General features: G+C 37.0%; 1 protein-coding gene across 2 annotated transcripts in view; it reads left to right on the plus strand.

Annotated features, from left to right (window-relative positions):
- The first annotated feature begins 1,001 nt into the window (after window positions 1-1,001).
- SUZ12 (SUZ12 polycomb repressive complex 2 subunit) overlaps window positions 1,002-23,771 on the plus strand; it is a 45,330-nt gene continuing 22,560 nt past the window's right edge. The window contains exons 1-6 of one of the 2 annotated variants that reach the window (XM_053893117.1): window positions 1,002-1,516; window positions 3,888-3,934; window positions 4,022-4,086; window positions 8,333-8,401; window positions 18,774-18,823; window positions 23,520-23,605. In XM_053893117.1, coding sequence (XP_053749092.1) covers window positions 1,246-1,516; window positions 3,888-3,934; window positions 4,022-4,086; window positions 8,333-8,401; window positions 18,774-18,823; window positions 23,520-23,605 — 588 coding nt within the window. In that variant the 5' untranslated portion in view covers window positions 1,002-1,245. The remainder of the gene's footprint in view (window positions 1,517-3,887; window positions 3,935-4,021; window positions 4,087-8,332; window positions 8,402-18,773; window positions 18,824-23,519; window positions 23,606-23,771) is intronic. The other variant, XM_053893118.1, reaches the window with a different exon arrangement.

Here is a 23,771-nt window from a genome sequence, read left to right on the forward strand (position 1 = left end):
GTTAGCTCACTTCCAAACCGGTGTGTACGAGCAGACTAAGTCGGGCCTATGCATCTGTCTTTTTAGCAGGACCGGCAAAACCACGGATTCCTTCGCGTTTCTGAGCGCAAAACGAGCAGGTTCCCAACAAGGTTACACATACTTTAAAGAAATTGTTCAGTTTGTCTCTGCCCACTCCTATGATGCCTGGCGGGGCTGAGTGGGGAGAGGGGTGCAGTGGGGGGGGGGGGAGGATGGAGTGGGGGTGGGATCAGGTATCTACGTTTGGCTTCCGACACGTTGAGAAACCACGACTTTCTCAGCAACGATCCTGAAGCTTCAAAGCACCTACCAAAAATAGTTTTCCTCATTTCATAGGTGATTCCTGTTACATAGAAGTCACTCCCTTTGGTGGAGCCCGGTCGCGTCCGAGAGCTGCAGCCACAACACCCTGGTTGCCCCCAGTCCTCTCAAGGGCTTTGCTGGGTGGGACTCGGCCTTGGGTGGCAAGGGGCACGTGGTGGCGAGGGGACAGGAGACGCGCGATCCACGCCCTGGGCGCCCCTCTGACGAGAAACGACCCACCCAACCCCTAGCCAGGCCCCTTCCTGTGAAGTTAGAGACTCGATGATCTGTAATGGATCTCGGTTCATTTAACAGGCCCCTCGCCCCCAGTTCCTCAGAGGCCCGCCTCTCTTCAGGGGTCTTGTACCCCCCTGGGGGCGGTGACTGACGACGCTCAGAAGGCGAGAAACGGCTCCCTAAGCCGTTCGCTGGGTCCCTCTCTCCCCACAATGCACCGGGGCCAGCAGGAAGGCCGCTCCGACCCCTAATTTTCCCGCGAATTCAGTTCAAAGAGGCGGCCGGGCCCGCGATCGGCAGCGCGCACGGGCCAACCAAGCCGCGCCTCCGCGAGAAGCGCCTCCGCGTGACTGACGGGAGAATCCGCGGGCCAACGGGCTGGGCGGCCGGGCGGCGCGCGCTCCCGCCGGCCAATCGGGGCGCCGGGCGGGGGAAGTGGGCGGAGCGAGGCCAGGCTAGGGTGAGCGGCCTCCCGAGCGGAGCGGGGCTCTCAGGAGGAGACACTTTTTTTTTCCTCCCTCCTTCCCTCCTCTCCTCCTCCCTTCCCTTCCCCTCTCCTCCCCTCTCTCCTCCTTCCCCCCTCGGTCCGCCGGAGCCTGCTGGGGCGAGCGGTTGGTATTGCAGGCGCTTACTCTCCGGGGCCGCCCGGCGGGTAGCTGGCGGGGGGAGGAGGCAGGAACCGCGATGGCGCCTCAGAAGCACGGCGGTGGGGGAGGGGGCGGCTCGGGGCCCAGCGCGGGGTCCGGGGGAGGCGGCTTCGGGGGTTCGGCGGCGGTGGCGGCGGCGACGGCGTCGGGCGGCAAATCCGGCGGCGGGGGCTGTGGAGGCGGCGGCAGTTACTCGGCCTCCTCCTCCTCCGCGGCGGCAGCGGCGGGGGCCGCGGTGTTACCGGTGAAGAAGCCGAAAATGGAGCACGTCCAGGCTGACCACGAGCTTTTCCTCCAGGCCTTTGAGAGTGAGTGTGTTTGAGGCTTTGAGGGCAGGAATACCCCCTCGTCCAGCATTAGGAGGCCGGGACGCTCGTGCTGGGGCCCCCTGCCTCTCCGGGACTCGACTTGATTTGGGAGTGGAGGGAGAAATTTGAGGGGGCAGTTCCCACTTCAGGGATTACGGCCAAGGGGGCCCGAAGTCTAGGGCCTTCGGGGGAGGTGGAATAGGGGGTGCAGGTGAGGTTCTTGACTCCCCGAAGATTTACACAAGAGGTTGGGCAGTGTGGCCCCACGTTAAGAGCAGGTTTCTTTTAGATGAGGAGGTTACAGTTGGACGGAGGATGCAGTCAGATCCCGAGACTAGTTCTTGCTTTCTTTCATGTCTTTTTTACTCTGGAAGTACAAGGGGTTTGTAGGTTGTAGGTTTTGAGGAGCAAAATGAAGCCTGTGAAGGGATGAGTTGCAGTGAAATCGACCAAATTGTCATTTGTCTGAAATGCTTTCGCACTAACTTGGTGCTGCATGTTAACATGGCACCTTTTGGTGCTTTTAACCTTTCAAATCTATCCACCCATTTCATGGGTACGTAAACTGAGTCAGGTAGTGTTTTAAGCATCGCATCTTGCGGCGACCTCGGAATGCTGCCGGTTGTACTTGTCTTAATTCCGTAACATTTTCTTATGTCAATTTCGGCTTTTATGGTCTTGTTGAAAGGGCAAAAGCTATGACATGATTTGGGAAGGCAGGCAAGGTTATCTGGAAATAAAACAATAGAATTTATTAAAAGCATGATTGTAAATAATCTCAATTGTCCTTTAGTGAGTATTATACTCTGTTTTCCTTTTTTGCTTTTGTGTACATTTTACAATTCGGACGATCGCTAATAGCTAAATAAGAGAAACTTGAATAAACTCGGCTTTACCGCGGAATGTCTTTATTTACGATTTTACCGTGGCATATGTTAAGGCCATGGTATCAGCTGTGCTTGAAAAGACGTATTACATTGTTTAATACCCTTCTTTCATTCTCTCTGATTAGTGCCTCATGAAATTCTAATTGGAATTTAATACAAGGAATTTCAGTTTTTATTGAAACGAATATTGAACCTGCTTGAGGGAGATTCACATTTCTTTTGCTTAATCTGCTTTGAAAATTCTGGAGACGCTTTAAATTGGAAAAATGATAGAGCATTGAAGGGCAGTGATGACAATAAACATACATGTTTGTACTCCTTCTAAAATATCTCTCTTTTTCGTTTATTTGCCTCTAAAATTAAACTACCTGAAGATTAAGTGGACATTTAAACAGTTCCTTCTAAATGTTAAGAGAAGACAAATCTGCCAAGAAAGTTTTAGCTGTTTTGCTTTCTGATGAGTCTACGTTGGGAGGAGCAAACTGTCATTAAGGGCTAGATTTTGTCACACAACAGCTTGATTCTTCTGTAACGTTGATCTTAATTTCAGAGAGGTTGGAATGCTTTGATGTATTTACTGATATAGTCAGTCATCTTTAGTTTGTTTTGATACTCCTTTATTAAAGGAAGTGTGAAACTAATAGATCATTAATGTAACTGGTATTTTTGTATACAGTTCCTTTTTATCTATAAAGGCAAACTGATTTTAACTAAATAGCATTAAAAAGTCTAGGAATCTCAATTAATTAAATATGTTTTGAGGTGGTATTTACATATTGGGATAATATTTACATTGAACAAAATGGATACAAACTTGAAGTATAACTAAATATTCATTGGAAATTTCAGCTACAATTTGAGTCATTTTTTTCCCATTATTGACAGACTTTCTATCTGTATTAGGACATCTAGGAAACAGTTGTATTCTGTTTTGGTTTACTACAAATTTTCTAAAAGACCAGTTAAAAAATGAAAATTTCATTTTGCTGTTTGTTATCAATAAGTTCTTTTGTTGAATCCCAGCTACCTCATTTCAGCTACTTTTAAAAAGTAGCTACCTTAGAAATGCAAGGCTTAAGCACAAGATTGTAGAGAACCTTAAATTTAAAATAAATGTAGAGGGGTACCTGGGTGGCTCAGGCGGTTAAACATCCAAGTCATCATCTCAAGGTTGGTGAGATCTGCGTGGGGCCCTTCATAAACAGCACAGAGTCTGCTTGGGATTCTCTCTCTGCCCCTCCCCCCTCACTCTCTCTCAAAATAAACATTAAAATAAAATAAAATAAATGTAGGTGAGTTTTGTGAATATATGCCGTAGATTGAATGTCTTTTGGTTTTATTGTGCATACAAATTTTCTTGATGTCAAGATATTTAGTACATGATTTTCGTACAGGTGATTGATTGGTTTACATTGGTTACAACACTGGCTAGATTGGTTATTTTCTTGAGAACTTAAATAATCCTTTTGTTTCCTGTTACCTAGAACCAACACAGATCTATAGATTTCTTCGAACTCGAAATCTTATAGCTGTAAGTAATCAATACAATTAATGAATATTATTTTTTACTAAAAATTTCACCTATTTAATTTTAATATTTTTAAAACTTTTTTTATAGCCAATATTTTTGCACAGGACTCTTACTTACATGTCTCATCGAAACTCCAGAACAAACATAAAAAGGTACATTTTATGAATTTTATTTCGAGTTGATCAAACGATGTTAAAGTTTTGTATTAAAGTACTATTTCTAATTAAAGATTAAATATGAAAACTGAGGTAAAAGAGTGATTGAATTGATTGCCAAGTGATTTTTAATAAGTACATTTTTATAAATCCCAGTTTATTACCAAAGTTTTTCCTAATAGAAATGATTTAGTAGTGAAGTATATGAAGTAATTTTACTGATTCATATTTTTCCTTTGTGCTAAGAGTTTTTTCAAGTTTGATAGAAGTTGAGGATTTAAATATTAAAGGGCTCAGGGGAACTATCTTTGATACATAAAATTAAGTTAATTTTTAAGTATTTCTTATATGTTCTAACAATAAAGAATTTGCTTCCATAATGATAGGTTCAGAAAGTCTCATTTTATACCTTTGATGGTGGTCTTTGTAAAAGAGGAAATATTTTTGAAGTCACTACATTGAATGTCCTTAAAAAACAATAAGTCTTAATTATCTAGTCTTCAGGTAGAGTCTGGAGGTGTTGATCAGAGCTTATTTTTGTTTATAACATGTGATATTTAACTATATGTAATTATGGAATGCTAGTTTCTTATCCTGTGTGCAAGATTATTGAGCACATCAAGTGAACAGTTTTAAGTTTAAAGGAGAGATCTTGTATTAAGCATTTGGTAGTTGTTAGTTGTTAGTCTTGACTCACTAAAACCATTAAGTTATCCCAATAGACTTTGAAACCAAACTCCTTTGGAGGCTCATACTGGTTACTAAGTAAGCATCATGTTTCAATAGCAAGACTTGGTTTATCTTTGTAGATCTACCTGTGTGTATTTTGAAGGATGGAAATGTTAAAACTATTTGTCTTCTGGTAATCTTTTCTGAACAGAGAGCGTGGGAGCGATTATGCACTTGTGCGCATTACATTTAATAGGTGAAGCTTGCCAAGAGCCTAAATAACTAGGAAGAAGGTGATGGATTAGGCAACAGAATTAAATTTGTCAGCTTTTTGCCTGTCTATGCAATTATTTGATCTATGACAGAGTTCAGCAGACTTTTTCTATGAAGGACCAGTTAGTAAATGTTTTAGGCTTTGTGGTCCATGAGGCAGAATTGAGGTTATTAAGTAGAATGTAGGTGGGTACTTACACAAAAAGAGAGGTAACAAATGGCTGCAAATTTTTTATTGATGAGATTTAAAATGTAATAACTCAGTACAATGTTTTGTAATATGGGCCTACTAGTGAGAAATGTGAGATTCTTTTATTTTTGTGGCTTGGGAGGAGATAACATTCTCCTTAATTGGGGTTTAGAATTCTCTATCAAATCAGTCACAAATATTTATCCATAAAAATCATTCTTAGCTCGTGGGCTGTGCATAGACAGATAGTAAGCTGGATTTGGCCTATGGTCCGTAGTGTGCTGACCGCTGATTTAGTCTATAAAACTAGGAGAATTTGATTAAGCAGTTAACTTTTACTCTGGTATTTTTAATATGGAAGATTAATTGAGTTATCGTTTAGGTTGCTGCCTGATTTTAATTTTAAAGTGATTAAGTTTTTTAGGGACACCTGGCTGACTCAGTAGAGCATGTAACTCCTGATCTTGTCGTGGGGGGGGGGGGTATAAGTTTGAGCCCCACGTTGGGTGTAGAGATTACTAAAAAATAAAATCTTTTAAAGATTTTTTTTCAAAATAAGTGAGTTAATCCATAAATAAATACAAAATATGTTTAAAATCTAACCCCATTTTCTTGTCATATTTGTTAATGGACTATTTGTCTCACCGTGGGATACGTTTCTGTTGTCAGCTAATAGGTGGAGACAGTTTTAACAGTTTGGTAGTAGAAACTACTTTTCTTAATTTGTTGTACTTTAGGCAACAAATTTTCTTTTGGGGGGGTTCTGTAGCAGTTTACCAGCCAAGAAACATATAAATCCCAGTTTATTTTCATGCAAAAATGCATTAGGAATCACTTAATGCTTTTGTTATATGCCTGGCCTGTGAGAGATGTTAAAGCTAAGTTTTAAATTATATGACCTACATGTTCAAATGAGAGCTGTTCTTTTCAGAGTAATTGGTGACTTCGGAGGGTGGTGAATTTAGCCTAGTGATTGTGGTCTTTGTTAAACATGTTTTAGAGATTCCTTTTACAAAATTGCTTTTAATACTATCCTTTTGTTCAAAATGTTTTTGGAATTCCCTTTTTACTATTGTAACAGCATAATATCCCTTGTTGGAATAAATATATCACTCCCTTTGAAGTCCTACACTCAGTTGTAATATTAATTCTGGTATGTTTGTCAAACTCACCTTGTACTTTAGTCTCCTTTCGTAGAGGTATTCAAATGCTTTAGACTAACACAACACTGATACAGGGGAAATACTCGTGAGGAGACAGGCATCTTTTATTAAATTCATTTTACTAGATTTCACATAAGTTGTTTTCTGAATCCTCCCAAGACAATTTCCTGGAATTTCTTGAATTTTAAAAATATTCTCCTTTTTGATGATCTTTTGATAACTATTTCCCTTGTTAAATCTGAGCTACTGTTGCAGTACCTTTCTAAAGAACAGAAGTAGAAATACTTGGTGCTTGGAGTGGGGCTGCTTTTGTATAGTTGCTTATGTGGTTTGTTTTTTTTCCTAAGGAAGGCTGAATTGCCTTTATGATCTTACTTATTTCAGATGGTTGTTAATATTCAACTTTCCTATGCACTTGTCCTATGCACATGTCCATAATGTTGGAAGAGATGAACCTTGTGACTTCTAGTCTTAACTTTTCTTCCTACAAACAGGATTTCTTCTTAATCATTACATAAAGATAAACATATTCTTAAAAGTTTCCAGTAACTTTACAACCTTCCTCAGTAGTACGTTTCAGCATTTATACTGAAAAGTTCTTTTGTAAGTAGCCTACAATAATCCTACATTTTTCTTCTTTCTTCTCTCTTATCTGTGGAGATTGAAAATGTATTGCCATCCTTCCTAAAATACTTCTTAACTGTGCTCATTGGATGAAACTTTAATATTGAAGTTTTCAGTAACTCTAAAGGTAAAGAGAGAAGCTTTTTTTAAAAAAAGATCTTGTTAATGGAGGCTATTCACCTGAATTATAGATTGCATCAATTCTCTTCCTGTTGGTGTTTTATTGTAATATATTTACATTAACATTTCTCTACTGATAATTTTACATTATAGTAATTGAGTACGATAGCTATTTTTGAGGAATGAGCACATTAATAATTTCTAATATCTGAATTCAAGCTTTACAAAGTAATTTATATAGAATACACTAAGCTTTTCATGTTTTAAACTTGAAGAAAATATATGAGTATAAAGAGAAGTATTCATTTCCAGTTAACATATGGGTCTAGATTTTTAGCCTCTGTCTTAGGACAGGTACAATAATAGACCACCTTAAAAACTAAGATGAACCTTGTTCTAGAGTCCATTCATTCTCACTTTGCTTGGGAGTGCCTGGGGGTTATTCTTAATCTGAGTTTCTGTTTTGTGGAAAAAATACTTTTTTCTCTTAAACTTGTAAAGTTAAAAGCTAATAATTTTATTATGATTTGATGGGTGTATCCCCTAAACTTCAAAATTTTTTCATGATGGTTGACACCCATCTCTTTAATGTGACATATCATTTAACTTGAGCCACTGCTAATAATCTTTCAGACTGTTTTATTAACTTCGGATATATTTTATGTGATAATGCTAGCATATACTTGTCAAGTTACTTAATAGAAATATGAATATTTCACAGTATACATGATTTGCATTTGTTTGGTTCAGTCCAGCAGATGCTTGAATACCTTCAAAGTATAAGGTACCGTGCCAAGCACTATGTGACTTTCCTTGAAGAAAAGCAATCTCTACCCTTCAGGAGCTTATAGTCTAGGAGGAGAAATAAAATATTTATGCAAGTTCACATTTAGGAGACTAAATGTCAAAATAAATATAAACCAAGTGTCGTAGGTGAGAGGAAATCACTCTGGTTTGGGAATAATTACAAAAGGTTTCATGGAAAAGTTAGCATTTGAGATGGGACTTGAAGGCTCGACTGCTGTAATATAACATACACTGTCTCAATATAGTATTCATTGTTACGGCTAACCATCCACAATTTATCTTATTAAAAATAATCAAAATCAGATTTCCAACTTGCCTATTATAGTGACAATAAAGTGTAATCTGCTTTTTTTTCCCCAGTGGAGAAGTGATTATTTTGTTTATCTGTTTCTTCCAGGAAAACATTTAAAGTTGATGATATGTTATCAAAAGTAGAGAAAATGAAAGGAGAGCAAGAATCTCATAGGTAAGATAACCTATCAGTTTACATTAAGTGACATACTTGAGGAAAGAGGAGAAATTATAGTGATCATTTCTCTAGTGATCACCCCAGTATTGTAAGGAGTTAGAAGGAACCTTAGGGGTCAGTTGGTCTAAACTCATGCACAAATCAGGAATTACTAATTCTATAGCATTCGTGACAGAGAACCCTTAAGCCTCATCTTGAATACCTCCAACATTGGGGACTTGCTGTTTTCTAAGGCAGTTGTATTCATTATTGTTTATCTCTATTACCAGCTTCTTGCATTTTTACTCTAAGTTTCTATAACTTCTGCAGTTGGTATTAGTCCTGCCACCTTATGTAAGGAGGGATAGAGACTCATATTTATGGTATACTTACTACGTACCAGATGCTCTGCCAGGTGCTACACATCACATTTCTTGTCAGTAATTGTCTTCAAATCTGAGAGAGGCTCTCTTTCTATCTTGACCTTCCCCATATTTACATCTTTCAGTCAGAATATTCCTAACTTTATTTTATACTTGAAATATGTTAATCACATTACAGTTTCAGAAACTTGACCCTTTGGATAGAATCTATTGTATGTTTTCAAGTGTAATACCCAGAACTAATCCCTAAATGTTCTGACTAGCCTAATACCTGCCTAAGCTAGATAGTGTGCTTCCGTTTACTCTTGATATGTCAAACTAAAGAAATTTGAGTATTATTTTAAAGAGACACAGGAACTTGGGTCGTTTTTATTTATTGACTACTTTCAGGGAGAATACAGAACTAAAAATACTGGATTTTTAAAAAATGAAGCTGGTAAAATTGCCACAGTAGGTTTTTTTCTCTTGAAAAAATTTTAAGTCGTATTGATTTAGATAGCATGTACACTGACTTAATGATGCCTCATTTATGATTTCTCATCTGTAGTAACTGGTGTAAAATGTGATTTTTGTAGTTGCTTATATTTTAAGTTTGGCTTTTGAATTAGGTTCTTTTGTTACTTGAATTGTAAAATCACATTTTTTATTTTATATCTTGCATTTTTGTAGGACTGAACTGTAATTTATATTTCCATATCTAGGCAGTCTTGACTTGTGAATAAGCTGTGATAGTCTATTCTGGAAGCTGAGATCCCAACTCTTTACCTAATCTCTTAGTGCCCAAGGAGTGCCTTACAACATAGGACTGAGAATATTCTCAGTACATGTACACTTTTTTGCTTGAATTTCTATTCCAGATCCTTGTCTGGTCACCTACCGTAGACAGAGCTCTTGGGATCCTCAGGGTCTTTTTAATTTAAAGTATAAGCTGTAGAGTCAAACCCTGATCTCTGAGCTTCCTGCTTCTTCTGAATATTTTAATAGTTTGCTCTGCAGGTCTTTCAGGGTTTATGTGAGAAAGAATAATAAACCAAAAAGAAAACTTGACCGTTTTCTTCATCTTCCCCATCAAGGTTCCATGTTTATCACTGCTAAACCCTACTACTATCTCATTGTGATACTGGCTTTGATAAATACTACAGAGCTTCCCTTAGAATGTGTGTTGTGAGGGAGATCAGTAATACTGGTCAGTTCTCTCTGAATAATCACCCAATAATTTTGTTCCTTTTGACGCAGTGAGTTCAGTAGCTAGGGCAGTACTGTAACAGGGGTATATTTAACTCACAGAAACATCAGAGCTTGTAAGAATTTCTGTGATTCTGATAAAAACAACTTTTTTAGTCTTTAGTATCCAACTAGGACTAGTGAATTAGCCATCTGAACCCCCCAAGATCCCTCTCCCTCCTTCCCCCCTTCGTCTTTCTCTTTTTAAAAAAACTTTTTATTTTATGTTTATTTATTTTTGAGAGGGAGACAGAGTATGAGTGGGGGAGGGACAGAGACAGAGGGAGACACAATACAAAGCAGACTCCAGCCTCTGGGCTGTCAGCATAGAGCCCAACGCGGGGCTCAAACTCACAAACCATGAGATCATGACCTGAGCTAACGTCAGACGTTTAACCAACTCAGCCACCCAGGTACCCAGGAAGGCACTTTAGGCCCTGGAGGTGTTGAGTTACTGTGCTAAGTGCTTCAGCACCTCCCACCCCAGTCTTTATGAATGTCTCAATGTCACTCCCAGAGTCACTAAAATGAACTGGGAGATTGCTTCATTTTAAGTTTACCCTAAGGCTCTATATTATTAAATTATTTGAATGTGTTTCTCATCTAAAATTAGGCATAATCCTGGGGTGCCTGGGTGGCTCAGTGGGTTAAGCGTCCGACTCTTGGTTTCGGCTCAGGTCATGATCTCATGGTGTGTGAGTTTGGGCCCTGCATCAGGGTGTCCAAACTTTAAAAAAAATACAGTAAAATTAGGCATAATCCTATTGTTCCACTGAATGTAACACATAGGATTGTAAGAAGTTCCTTACACAGCAATATGTAATGCCAGCACTGTAAAACTTTGTAAAATTTGATCAAATTCTCCTACAAGAGAACAATACGAATCTTTGTTCTTCCCTGACATTAATTAGTAGAAGTTAAAATCTTAAGTCATACATAAAAACATATCTCTTTTCCATCTATATTTTTTATTCTGTACCATCTCAGACAGATCTTATTCAGTCTAGTTGGACCCTGGATTTGTTCAGTAGTGGTAGTCTGGGAGTCTTTCATTGGAACTCATGTTCTTTCAGCATTTCCCAAGTTATGTTTCTACTCCTAAATCCCATGTATTTCATTCTCCAAAGTTCCAGAGGAATATCATGATACGAAAAATATTGTAGTCCCACAGCCCAAAAGTTAGAACAATCAGCTGCCTGACCTATTTATGACATTTGTAATAACTCATAAACCAAACCAAATTCCCAGCATTATCTGTGCAAAATGAAGCTAGTGTTCAAGGATCTTTTATTATTTTATATTCTAGATCTACAGTTGTCTTACCTAGTTACAGATATTGGCAGAACTTACTAGGGGAAGCAGCTGATAGAAGAAAGAAAAACATGGACACTTTATGGTTTTTACTTCTTTAACATGCCAGTCAATTCATGGCAATAGACCAGAATTGACATTTATAACCCTAAAACTCAGTAATAAGCCCTACCATCTATGAAGATTGTTTCTTTTCTTGAAGAATGACTTCTGAAAACTCCATACCAAGTAGCAAATTTTAGAAATTCATAGTGGTTGCACCTACAGTCTCAAGTTTTTCCTGCTCTTTCTCCTTGCCTTTTTTTTAGTGTGATAGGGTATATTTAAAATAATGTCTTTTTAGAATGTCTGAAATAATTCCTTATATCCTGTCATCTTCAGCTCTAATTTTGACATTCCAGTATATTATGAGTTTTAATTTATTTTGGGTTTTGACCAAGCACTGTGGCTTATTGGAGTAAATCTCTAGTCTTTCTTTAGTTTTATATCCTGGCACGATTCCAGGAGCCTTTTGTGCTGTTAGTACTACCAGTTTCAGAATTCTATAGTCATAACTCCTCTGACTTCTAAGTGTATATCCACTGGCTAAATGGTAGCATGAAAAGATTTCCAAATTTGAGTTGCTTCCAAAAGTGTTTCCTGGGGCCAGATGAGAAGCAAAATGTCTTTTCTCTCTTTCCCTTAATCATTATCCCTTCCTGGTCCACTGTTAGTTTTTTAAGAAATCCCCTTAAAAGATACCCGAACTAGGGGCGCCTGAGTGGCTCAGTCAGTTAAGCATCCAGCTCTTGATTTCAGCTCAGGTCATGATCTCATGGTCATGAGATCAAACCATGCTGGGTGTGGAGCCTGCTTAAGATTCTTCCTCTCCCTCTTCCCCTCCCCTGCTTGCACACCATGCTCGCTCTTTCAAAACAAAAAAAAGAGAGAGAGATTCCAGAACTTGAGCTTTTACTAGGGATATTTTCAAGCCAGTGTTTTTGTAGGTCAATAACATAAATTGCCTTTCATCGCTTTTTATTGTTGTTGTTACAACCTAAGCTTTTTTAGTTAGTAATCTTCCTTTTTTGAGCATCTTTTGTATAATGAAGTTTGGATCTATTTTTGTCTGAGATTGTAGTTTTTTTGGTGTATCAGGTCCAAAATTCTATACTAGTCCTAGGGGATAGGATGATGAGCAAAACAGATGAAGGCCCTGCCGTTACGGAGAAAAAAGGCATAATTATATAATAATTACAATTAAAAAAATAATTGCTAGGAAAGAAAAAGATAGGGAAACTGGATGGAGCAGGAGAACCAGTTCTTGTTTGAGATGTTGGATTTGGGAATAGCGATGATCAGGGAGGCCTTCCTTTAAAAAATGAGCTGAGATATAGGAAAGGTGAATATAGGAATAAAATGGGGAGAGAGGGTGAAGAGATGGGTGATTCTAAATAAAGGGAATATTGTACATATGTCATTTGAGGCCAGAGTAGCTAACTAGAAAGAATAAGGAGCGTGGTATTAGATAAAGCTAGAGCATATGGCCAAGGCCAGATAATGCAGAGGCTTGAAGGCTATTTGAGGATGTTGGTCTTTATCCCAAGAAACCCATAAATTACTTTAAATAGATATATTGAATTAATGTCATTTCCCCACCCTTCTCCTTTTTAGCTTAGCTGCATTTTTAAAACTTCAGCCTGCTTCTTTAACTCAGTTGTACATCTTTTTCACCATTAATAAGATCTTAGGTGTTTCTCCCCTTTCTGTTTTCTTTAAACAATCTTGTATTGACTATAAATTTTGAAGTTGTTTTCAAATCAGCATGTTTTCATGTTCAAGTTTTAGTTGTTCCTTTTTCAGAACATAAGCCATAGATTTCTTTTTACTTACCTATTCCTAAAGGTGTCTTATCGGTTGCTACTGAGCATATCTGATTCTTAAAATCTAAGTGTTTAAGAACAATTTTAAGGTGTTTCTCCTTTATAATCTTTGGGTTTACAATAATTCCTTTATGTTTTGTCTGCTGTACTTCTGAAAGGAGATTTATTTATTTGTAATGGACTCCCTCACCTCATTCAACTTTATCTTCTCATTACAGAGTGTTCCCATCTGTATCTAAACCTCAGAAGATATGCTAGATTCCAGAATAATGGGCTTGATGTAGTCACCAATTCCTCAATTTTATACATCATAGCATTAAATATATAAGAAATTATACGTTAAATACGTTAAGTGTATACTTCTAACAGAAGTAGTTTATCCTGTTTTGAGGTAATATAGCTGTAACTCTAGAATTGAAGCCTTACGTCTACCACTATCAGATTAATGTGTACAAATTAGAGGCACTAATCTCGGTCTCTTTCCACCATAAAAACTTTGGTCCTTCAGTGAGATCTGGCTATTGGTTTTTTTGAGAGGGCACATTCTTAAAATTTGAGTTTTCTACATGAACGTCATCTCAAAATGTTAATTCCTTATGAATTTAAATTTATTTAACCTCATTCCGTAGACAGCTTTAGAATTGTTAGATGTTTATGCTTGGAATCTTACCTCAGAATTTCAAATTCCTGATATAGTTTGCTGTTGCCCCATAGCTTGCTTCCTCAGAAGATACAGATAGGGGGGTGCCTGGGTGGCTCAGTTGGTTGAGCATCCGACTTCAGGTTAGGTCATGATCTTGTGGTCCATGAGTTCGAGCCCTGCATGGGGCTCTGTGCTGACAGCTCAGAGCCTGCTTCAGATTCTGTGTCTCTGTCTCTCTCTGCCCCTTCTCTGCTTGCTCTCGCTCTCTCGCTCTCAAAAATGTTAAGAAAAAAAAAAAAAAAAACAGCTAGGGAACACATCACAAAGATGAACCGGTGTCTTGTCTTGATTAAGTTAGGATCATGTGCAGCCTGGAACCAAATAGGCCTGACCAGTCCTACATGTTTCTTTGCTTTCCATTCTTAACTATTAAGATGTGGATATAGTAGCCACAAGAGAGGGAAGAGGGTAGGGGCGCTTGCATGGCTCAGTCGGTTAAGGGTCTGACTATTGCTTTCGGCTAAGGTCATGATCTCACGATTAGGGAGTTCGAGCCCCACGTTGGGCTCTGCTGACAGCATGGAACCTGCTTGGGATTCTCTCTCTCCCCTTCTCTTTGCCCATCACCCTCTCATGTGTGCGCTCTCAAAATAAATAAACATGAAAAAAATTTAAAAAGAGGGGGAATAGAGTATCAGGAAGGGAAAGAAAATTGCCCTTTTTCCTTGAATGAAGCCAGCTATGGAAGAGGGCAACTAGGCCTCATTGTTACATTTTATTCCAAGTATATATTAGAGTTTTTACTTTTAGAAGGGGGAGGTACAGGGGAAATTATGCATAGCAAATCACATTCCCAAAGTTATTTTTTAAGTTGGTTAATTGAAACTTGGTGTTCTTTTTCTTTTTTTTAACGTTTGTTTATTTAAAATGTCTATATTTTATTTTTGAGGCGGGGGGGTAGTGAGAGAGGGAGAGAGAATCCTAAGCAGGCTCAGTGCTGTTATCGCAAAGCCCAACACATGGTTCAAACCCACAAACTGTTGAGATGATGACCTGAGCCGAAATCAAGAGTCAGATGCTTAACAGACTGAGCCACCCAGGCACCCCTGGAATTCTTTTTCTTAAAGAAACAATGTTATGGGACACCTGGGTGGCTCAGTCGGTTACCAGCAGGCGACTTCAGCTCAGGTCATGATCTCGCGGTCTGTGGGTTCAAGCTCTGGGTCAGGCTCTGTGCTGGCAGTTCGGAGCTTGGAGCCTGCTTCTGATTCTGTGTCTCCCTCTCTCTCTGCCCCTCCCCTGCTTGCTCTCTGTCTCTCTCTCTCTCAAAAATAATAAACATTAAAAAAAATTTTTTTTAAGAAACAATGTTAGGCTGATAGCTGAATGTGTGCTTCATATCTTATTTAACTCACAGTGTACCGTTTGTTATTTTTTATGTTTCGTTAAAAATTTTTGATATTTATTTTTGAGAGAGAGCAAGTGGGGGAGGGACAGAAAGAGAGGGAGACATAGAATCCAAATCTGTGAATGTAGAGTCCAATGTGGGGTTTGAGCCTACGAACCGCGATATCATCTGAGCCACAGTTGGATGCTGAACTGACTGAGCCACCCAGGTGCCCCTAGGGTGTACCATTTATTTAAAAACAAATTTTTTTTTTTTAGCATTTATTTATTTTTTGAGAGAGAGAGGGCATGAGTGGGAGAGGGGCAGAGAGACAGGGTCACAGATTCTGAGGCAGGCTCCAGGCTTTGAGCTGTCAGCACAGAGCCCGATGTGGAGTTTGAACTCCCTGAGCCGAGCCGCAAGATCATGGCCTGAGGTAAAGTCGGATCCTTAACTGACTGAGCCACCCAGGCGCCCCCCTAACAATGTACCATTTAAAACTGTCTCAATCCGTCTGTGGTAAGGGACCTTTTTGTTTGTCTTTAACTTTCAGTCTTTCATAGATTTACCTTTGTAAATACACTTATGGATCACAAGCTTAGATGTTATGGCAATGTTAGATTTCTGTAAAAGTTTTTAAGTGTCCTCTGTTTCTTGTTGTGGAATGGAAACAAGTTTCCCCTGTGACCTCAGTTTGCAGAACACATTTTGAATAACACAAATTTAAAATATTTTCTGGGGTAGATCAATGTCAGATGTTTCTGGCATTTCAGAATTGGAATTTAGAATCATATATTCTATAAAACAATGTAAATAATACTATAAGCAGAGCACTGAAGTATAATGGGCCATGATCCCTGGCCTTAAAAATCTGTTACTCTAGGGGCACCTGACTGGCTCAGTTGGTAGAGCATGCAACTCCTGATCACGGGGTTGTGAGTTCAAGCCCCATGTTTGGCATCGAGTTTTAGTTTTAAAAAAAAAACCTATTACTCTAGGAGGACATCGCTATTCTTAATGAAAAGCATTGCTAGGTGGTAGGGACACTGATGTAATAAAAAGATTGTGTGTGAAACAACAATGACAAAAAAGTGGGAAATAAAAGTACTTGGGATTAAGCTCTGATCATTAAGCTCTGGGATGGTTGGGTGTGGGACCATTGTAGAAGAGGATGAGTACTTTGATGGATACTTTATTATTTTATACAAGCCTCACAGTTTTGAGAGAGCTCATTTCTTCATTTTACAGATATTAGGTCACAGCTCATAACTGAGCCAGAATTTAAACTTGGATTTTTCTGTCTCTGTTTTACCATTGTATCTAATTTTCCTATGTAGGGCTTTAGTGGAGATAAAAAGAAATGGGAGCCATATTCTAGACAGCAGTTAGACAAAAGATTTGGCAGTTGGGGCTCATTGGAAAATTTGGAGAAAGGAATGATGTTTTAAGAGAATTAACCTGGCCTTGAGATGTAGGTTTAACTCAAACAACGAAGAATAGGATAGATGGGTTGTAATGGATTATCTTCTAACATGTGGAAATTATAGAATAATCCTCTTTGTCTTTCAGTTATGCTTTGGAGTTTCGGTAATTCTGCTTTGTAAGGTGACATTTATGAAACTGTTTTTTTTTTTAATAGGAAAGTGCTTGTTTTCTTCTAGTAAAATGACATGTAGATTTTGTAGATGGCAGATACACTTTTTAAAATCAGCTTTGGATATAACTACCATTCAATAAAATACACCCACCTTAAGAGTATAGAGTTTTGACAAATGTACACACTTGCATAACCATAACCACAACCAAGATAGAACATTTCTATCATCTTGAAAAATCCCTTTGGGCCTCTTTCAAGTTTGTTTCCTTAATATACTTTTTGGGTGGGGATGTGCATTATATGTAGTTAGATTCGGTCTTTTTGGTGTATAGTTCTGAGTGTTGACAACTGCATGCAGTCAGGTAGCAACCACCACAATCATGATAAAGATTCCTAAAAATTCCTTATGACCCTTTTATAGTCAGCCCTCTTCTTCCCCACCCCTTCTTTTAAAATCTGATGCATGTCAGAAAGTGAGTAATATGCATTATTTACCTGTTTTCAAGGATCCTATTCTATCCTACTTATATTTTGTTGATGCTTAAGTTGTTATTGTTAGTTTTCCCCTTATATTTATGCTTTCTAATTCTGCTTGGACCCTTACATTTCTACTCTTTCATAATCATTTTGTCCTCTATTGGTATCCTAGCATACTTAGTATTGTTCTAGAAATGCCTTTTGAGACCACTCACCCTGTAGTTTTTTTAGCATGCAGTTTCATGGCTTACCTCAGTAAGAAGATAGAGACATTCTCACATTTTCTGTTGAAGGATCACTCTCCTTTTACTTCTCTAAGAAAGAGAGGAATCCTGGGCATAGTTACACAACTAATCTCTTTATAGTATGACCTCATTTTCAATCATTACTTGCTCCTTAAAACTCTTTTGCCTCAATGTCTTTACATAACTCTTCTCTGATTATAAGAATGACTAGATTGTCACCATCATTAAAAAAAAAAAACATACAGCCATACCCTTTATTGATCCTTATTGTCTTTTACACTAGTAAATTTTTTGATTAAGGAATCAATATTCCTTCCCTTCTCCAACATCTGTTTTCTATAATCTGGTATCTGTCAGTATCACACTACAAAAACTGTATTCTAGAAAGTTATGAATGGCTCCTGGTCAACTAATAGATTGCTCTTTCAGTTTAAAGGTACTACAAAAGCCTATGGATGTTTCTGTTTATTCTGTCTCATCTTCATAGTTTTTCCATGTCAGTTGATGATTCTCAAAACAAAAGGATCAGTATAGTTTATGTTTCCTTTTCCATTGCTTCTAAAACAAACAGTGAAAATGACATGTTGAAACAATAAATTACAAATCTATAACAGATCTGTAATTGTATATTTCACCCCTAATGGAAGAAGAAAATGATGGTTCTGCATCATTTGTTAGGAGATTGAATTTCCCCAGCTTGAAAATATTCAAGCATTTTTGTATGGACTCAGCTACCCTTATCAAAATTTTCTTTTTAAGGCCTGGGAAGGGAAATGTGTTCACATTTTATAGGTAGATGGTACTAAATTACAGTAAAGTATTTGCTGATCTGTTTCTTTTCTGCCTTATTCCTTTGGTATTTTTTTTTTAATTTATTTTTTAATTTACATCCAAATTAGCATATAGTGCAACAATGATTTCAGGAGTAGATTCCTTAATGTCTCCTACCCAATTAGCTCCTTGCCCCTCCAGCAACCCTCTGTTTGTTCTCTGTATTTAAGAGTCTCTTATGTTTTGTCCCCCTCCCTCTTTTTGTATTAATTTTGCTTCCTTTGGTATTTTTGTATGGTGTATTTTTATGTTTTGTTTTTCATAGGCTTGTGTGAAGTTGTGGGCTTGCATAGAATTAAGAGTAAGAAGGTCAAACATTATTTGTAGATTACCTGAAGTAACTAATTTGATTTCAATCTTAATTTTTAAAGTTTGGCTATTTTTATTATAGAGTGTTAAAGTGATAAATTTTTTTTTTTTGTTTTTTTAGCTTGTCAGCTCATCTACAGCTTACATTTACTGGTTTCTTCCACAAAAATGGTATGTACTTGAAAGTAAATGTATTGGCATTCTAACATCAAAACACCTTTGTGAATGTAAAAAATTATTTTGCATGTATGTATAAATTTCTAAAATTAGGGGTGCCTGAGTGGGTCAGTCAGTTAAGCATCTGACTTGGGCTCAGGTCATGATCGTACAGTTCATGGGTTCGAACCCCGCGTCGAGCTCTTTGCTGACAGCTTGGAGCCTCGAGCCTGCTTCGGATTCTGTGTCTCCCTCTCTTTCTGCCCCACCCCCCTCTCTCTCTCCAAAAATAAATAAACATTAAAAAATATTTATAAAATTATATTTAATGGAAAAGATGTCGATTCTGATAATTCAGTTTCTCTTTAGTTGATTTTTCTAACAATTCAGTTACTGCTTTATGTGGTCAATGATGGGATGTGGAAGATACAACTTGTCACTCTTTAAACTTTTAAAGTAGTGGTTCTTAAATTTTAGTGTTTGTAGAAATATTTTGACAGTTTGTTTAAAATATGTATACCTGGACCTACAAAGACTCAGATCTAGTAGGATATAGCTTTGGTATACCAATGTTTGGTAAAACTTAAGAGTCTGCATTTTAATAAAGCACCAAAAAATTCAGAAGTTGGTTGTCTCAGGAATAAATTTTATGAAACTGGCTTAAAAGCTTTTTTAGGTGGACCTTATACATAAGATCTTGTTCATAGCCTGGTTTCCTTATTGCTTTCCTGCTATTGATTTAAGTTTTAAGTAGATTTTGAAATTGTTAAAATTATTAGTGTTGTGTGTGATCAATCTTGAAGGTCAGTGTTAGCTGCATCTGGCTTATGTAGAAATAGATGAAATTCCACCTCTTCACTCTAAATGGTACTTTTTAGGGCACTAACTATTGCTATAAAAAAAGGCTATATAATATTGTCTTACCCATCTCAGAGCCATCATCTTTCCAGAGATCATAACTAGAAAATGGGAAAATCTTTTCATATAATTAAGTTTCTTAGATTTTGTTATTTCTTACTTCCAATGTATTTTGAACTTTAACTGTCTTAGAATCTGGAACAGGTGAAGCATCTCCTGAGTAGAACCCTTTCTGCATAAACATTTTTAGTTGATGTTATTGCATCCTCAGTTTTATTTTTTTTTTATTTGTTTTTGAGAAAGAGAGTGCGCACGAGCAGGGGAGGTGCAGAGAGAGAGAGCGTGACAGAGGATCCGAAGTGGGCTGAGCACTGACAGCAGACAGCCCCATGTGGGGCTTGAACTCATGAATTGTGAGATCATGACCTGAACTGAAGTCAGACGCTCAACCAACTGAGCCACCCAGGCACCCCACATTATAATTTTTTAAAAATACAGTAATAAAACAACAGAAGCAACCACTGCTACCAGTGGAATATATCAATATGTTAGATATTTTACAAAGAGAAGTATATTGTCTTAAATGTCACTTCATTAAAAGAAGTTAAAGTATGCTAGGTAGAGTTTCATTTGGTTTCAAAATGGATAAAATGCCACTTGGCTTATCCATCTTTAATTATCGTGTAATGGAATAAAATCTTTACAAGAAACATGTCAAGTTGGTAATCCTTGGTATTGTTTAATAAGAAACAAAGTTTAATAATAATATATTAGAACACTTTGAAAACCCTTATCAGGTTTTTTTATGTGAGAGGTTTGAAATCTGGTCAGATCTGTATTAGCAGCTACTGTAACTTTAATTCTAGCTTTACCTTAGATCTGGTCCATTTTTTTTATATATAAGTAAACTGAGTAGCATTTTTATGTTTTTTCCTAAATTACTTATAATCATCTTGTAGAGTCCTTTTTTCTACTCATTCATTTTATTGGTTTTCTGTGGTACTTTGAAGGTACTCTGGGGGGCACCTGGATGACTCGGTTGAGCCTCTGACTCTTGATATCGGCTCAGGTCATGATCCAAGTGTTGTGGGATCAGGCCCCGTATTGGGCTCCACACTGAGCATGGAGCCTGCTTAAGATTCTTTCTCTCCCTCTGTCCATCTCCCCTGCTCACATTCTCTCTAAAATAAAAAATTGAAAAGAAAAGTAGTAATACAGTACATGGATCATAATACTTTAGAAGCTTATAGTTTGAATTTTATAGTTTCGTTAGCCCTTTGTTCCCAGGGATGTACATAAAACATGTAAAGTTATTCATAACTGAAATTGGTGATGGATATTAATTGAATATTTTCTAATTAATGTTACTTGATTAATATTTAAGTTGAATTAATTTTACTTAGTTGAAATTAACTGGATAGTAGTCTGATTAAACTTTTTTCCTGTCTACATAACAAAAATATGTAAAGTTCAAAATTGCTCAAACTCAAAGTTTTAATTTTTTCTTGATGTTACTGAAGTAAATAAGAAAGTAAACTCTGTTGATACTTCTGTTTCCAGAAAATAATTTGCCACTTTTTGAAAATTAGTGGAAGTTGGGAAGAAGCAGCTATATTGCCTCTCTTGTCTAATTAAGCTATATTTATACTTGTTTTTTTTTAAGAAACCAAGATAGAAAAGCAACATTAAGATTCCTAAAATGTGATTATTTTTCCTTTTGTTTTTTATTTTTTATTTATTTATTTTTTCCTTTTGTTTTTAAATGAAGACTTTTCTTAGCTATTACTACTTGAAACTGGTTAGAATGAATATACAGATTATTAGGGTGCTATTTTCATAGTTAGTATTGTTTGGAGAGTGTTTTTTGTTACTGCATTTTAAACATTGGATTTTTTTTTTCTGCTGTATTAAAGTTTTTTATCCTGGATATAACTTTCAAAGATACTAATTCAAACGTATTTTATGTACACACCCTACATAAGAAGAATGTTTTCAAGTAGAAAAAAGAGTTATCCAAAATCTCAGAACAAAAATTAAGTTTTTTTATGTCTTGTGGATTCATCTATTATGGTAGTTCTATATATATTATTGAAACAATGATAAATGATTAGTTTGAACTATTAATAGTGCCTTTAGGATTGAAGACAAGTATGTTATAGAACCTAGAACCGCAATTTGCAAAAGCCTTTGTTAATTAATTGATACAGGGAATATATATGAAATACAGGATTTTTTTTTGATTTTTTTTTTATTCTTGTCTTTTTTATTTTGATTTTTTTTTTAATATATGAAATTTATTGTCAAATTGGTTTCCATACAACACCCAGTGCTCATCCCAAAAGGTGCCCTCCTCAATACCCATCACCCACCCTCCCCTCCCTCCCACCCCCCATCCACCCTCAGTTTGTTCTCAGTTTTTAACAGTCTCTTATGCTTTGGCTGTCTCCCACTCTAACCTCTTTTTTTTTTTTTTTTTTCCTTCCCCTCCCCCATGGGTTTCTGTTAAGTTTCTCAGGATCCACATAAGAGTGAAACCATATGGTATCTGTCTTTCTCTGTATGGCTTATTTCACTTAGCATCACACTCTCCAGTTCCATCCACGTTGCTACAGAAGGCCATATGTCATTCTTTCTCATTGCCACGTAGTATTCCATTGTGTATATAAACCACAATTTCTTTATCCATTCATCAGTTGATGGACATTTAGGCTCTTTCCATAATCTGGCTATTGTTGAGAGTGCTGCTATAAACATTGGGGTACAAGTGCCCCTATGCATCAATACTCCTGTATCCCTTGGATAAATTCCTAGCAGTGCTATTGCTGGGTCATAGGGTAGGTCTATTTTTAATTTTCTGAGGAACCTCCACACTGCTTTCCAGAGCGGCTGCACCAATTTGCATTCCCACCAACAGTGCAAGAGGGTTCCCGTTTCTCCACATCCTCTCCAGCATCTATAGTCTCCTGATTTGTTCATTTTGGCCACTCTGACTGGCGTGAGGTGATATCTGAGTGTGGTTTTGATTTGTATGAAATACAGGATTTTAAATTAAAATCCTTAAGATTTGTAAACCCAGGTAGTAAATAATATCCTAGTTTTTGCTATCCTGTGTAGGCTTTAGAGAAATTCTGGGAAAAAGATAAAAAACTAGCTATTTTTCTTGTGAAATTATATTATAGTTGTTTAGGTAACTTTTACACTGTTAAATATTTTAGAAATCCATTATTTTAATCCCTTTGGTCACAAGGCCTGGTCAAATCAAAGAACTTCTCTGGTTTAACATCACTGTGTATTCAAAATGAACATATATAATAATAACTAGTTCAGTTTAAGTGTATCTTTAAGTAATTTTTGTAATAGATTTTGGGAGAAGGAAAAAACCTTTTAATGTTAATTTTGTGTGTGGTTGTCTCTCCTGAATATTTCATTCGTGTTTTCTGCCATGAAGCTTTAACTGTATTTGTCAAAAAATATTTTTGATTAACAGTGTATTATATTCTCTTATTATTGTAAATGTTAAATCTTTATAGCCAAATAAATTTTACTTATCTTTATAGCCAAATAAATAAATATTTTTAGTATTAAAGTAATTGAGCATCTATCTTACTTGAATCAAAAGAAAATCACAGTATTGTAGGAAGGTAATTACAATTGTATTGTGAAAGGTTTATTTAAATGACGATGAAGGCTTTGAAAGAGTTTGCTGCAAATTTGAAAATGATTTCGGGGGAAAAATGAGTAAACTTCTGAGAAGTATTCATTATAGGAAGTCTTTTGTTGGAAATTACTTAGGAAAATGAGTATGATATTTATATTAAAAAAATACATTTTAAAGTATTGATTTTCTGTTTAGATAAGCCATCACAAAACTCAGAAAATGAACAAAATTCTGTTACCCTGGAAGTCCTGCTTGTGAAAGTTTGCCACAAAAAAAGAAAGGTAACATGTAAAATGATACTGGTAGATTATGTGGAATAATTTTTTTAATTGAATATGTTTGTGCATATGTATTGTGCTTTTTAAACCTTGAAAACTTTTAAGTATGTCGATGCTGAATTATAAAACTCATAGCCTCTTTTGCCAACCTTGCAGACTCATGTTTTTT

This window comes from Panthera pardus, unplaced genomic scaffold (genome assembly GCF_024362965.1).
Source record: "Panthera pardus isolate Hobbes unplaced genomic scaffold, ASM2436296v1 HiC_scaffold_3, whole genome shotgun sequence".
Lineage (NCBI taxonomy): Eukaryota > Metazoa > Chordata > Mammalia > Carnivora > Felidae > Panthera > Panthera pardus.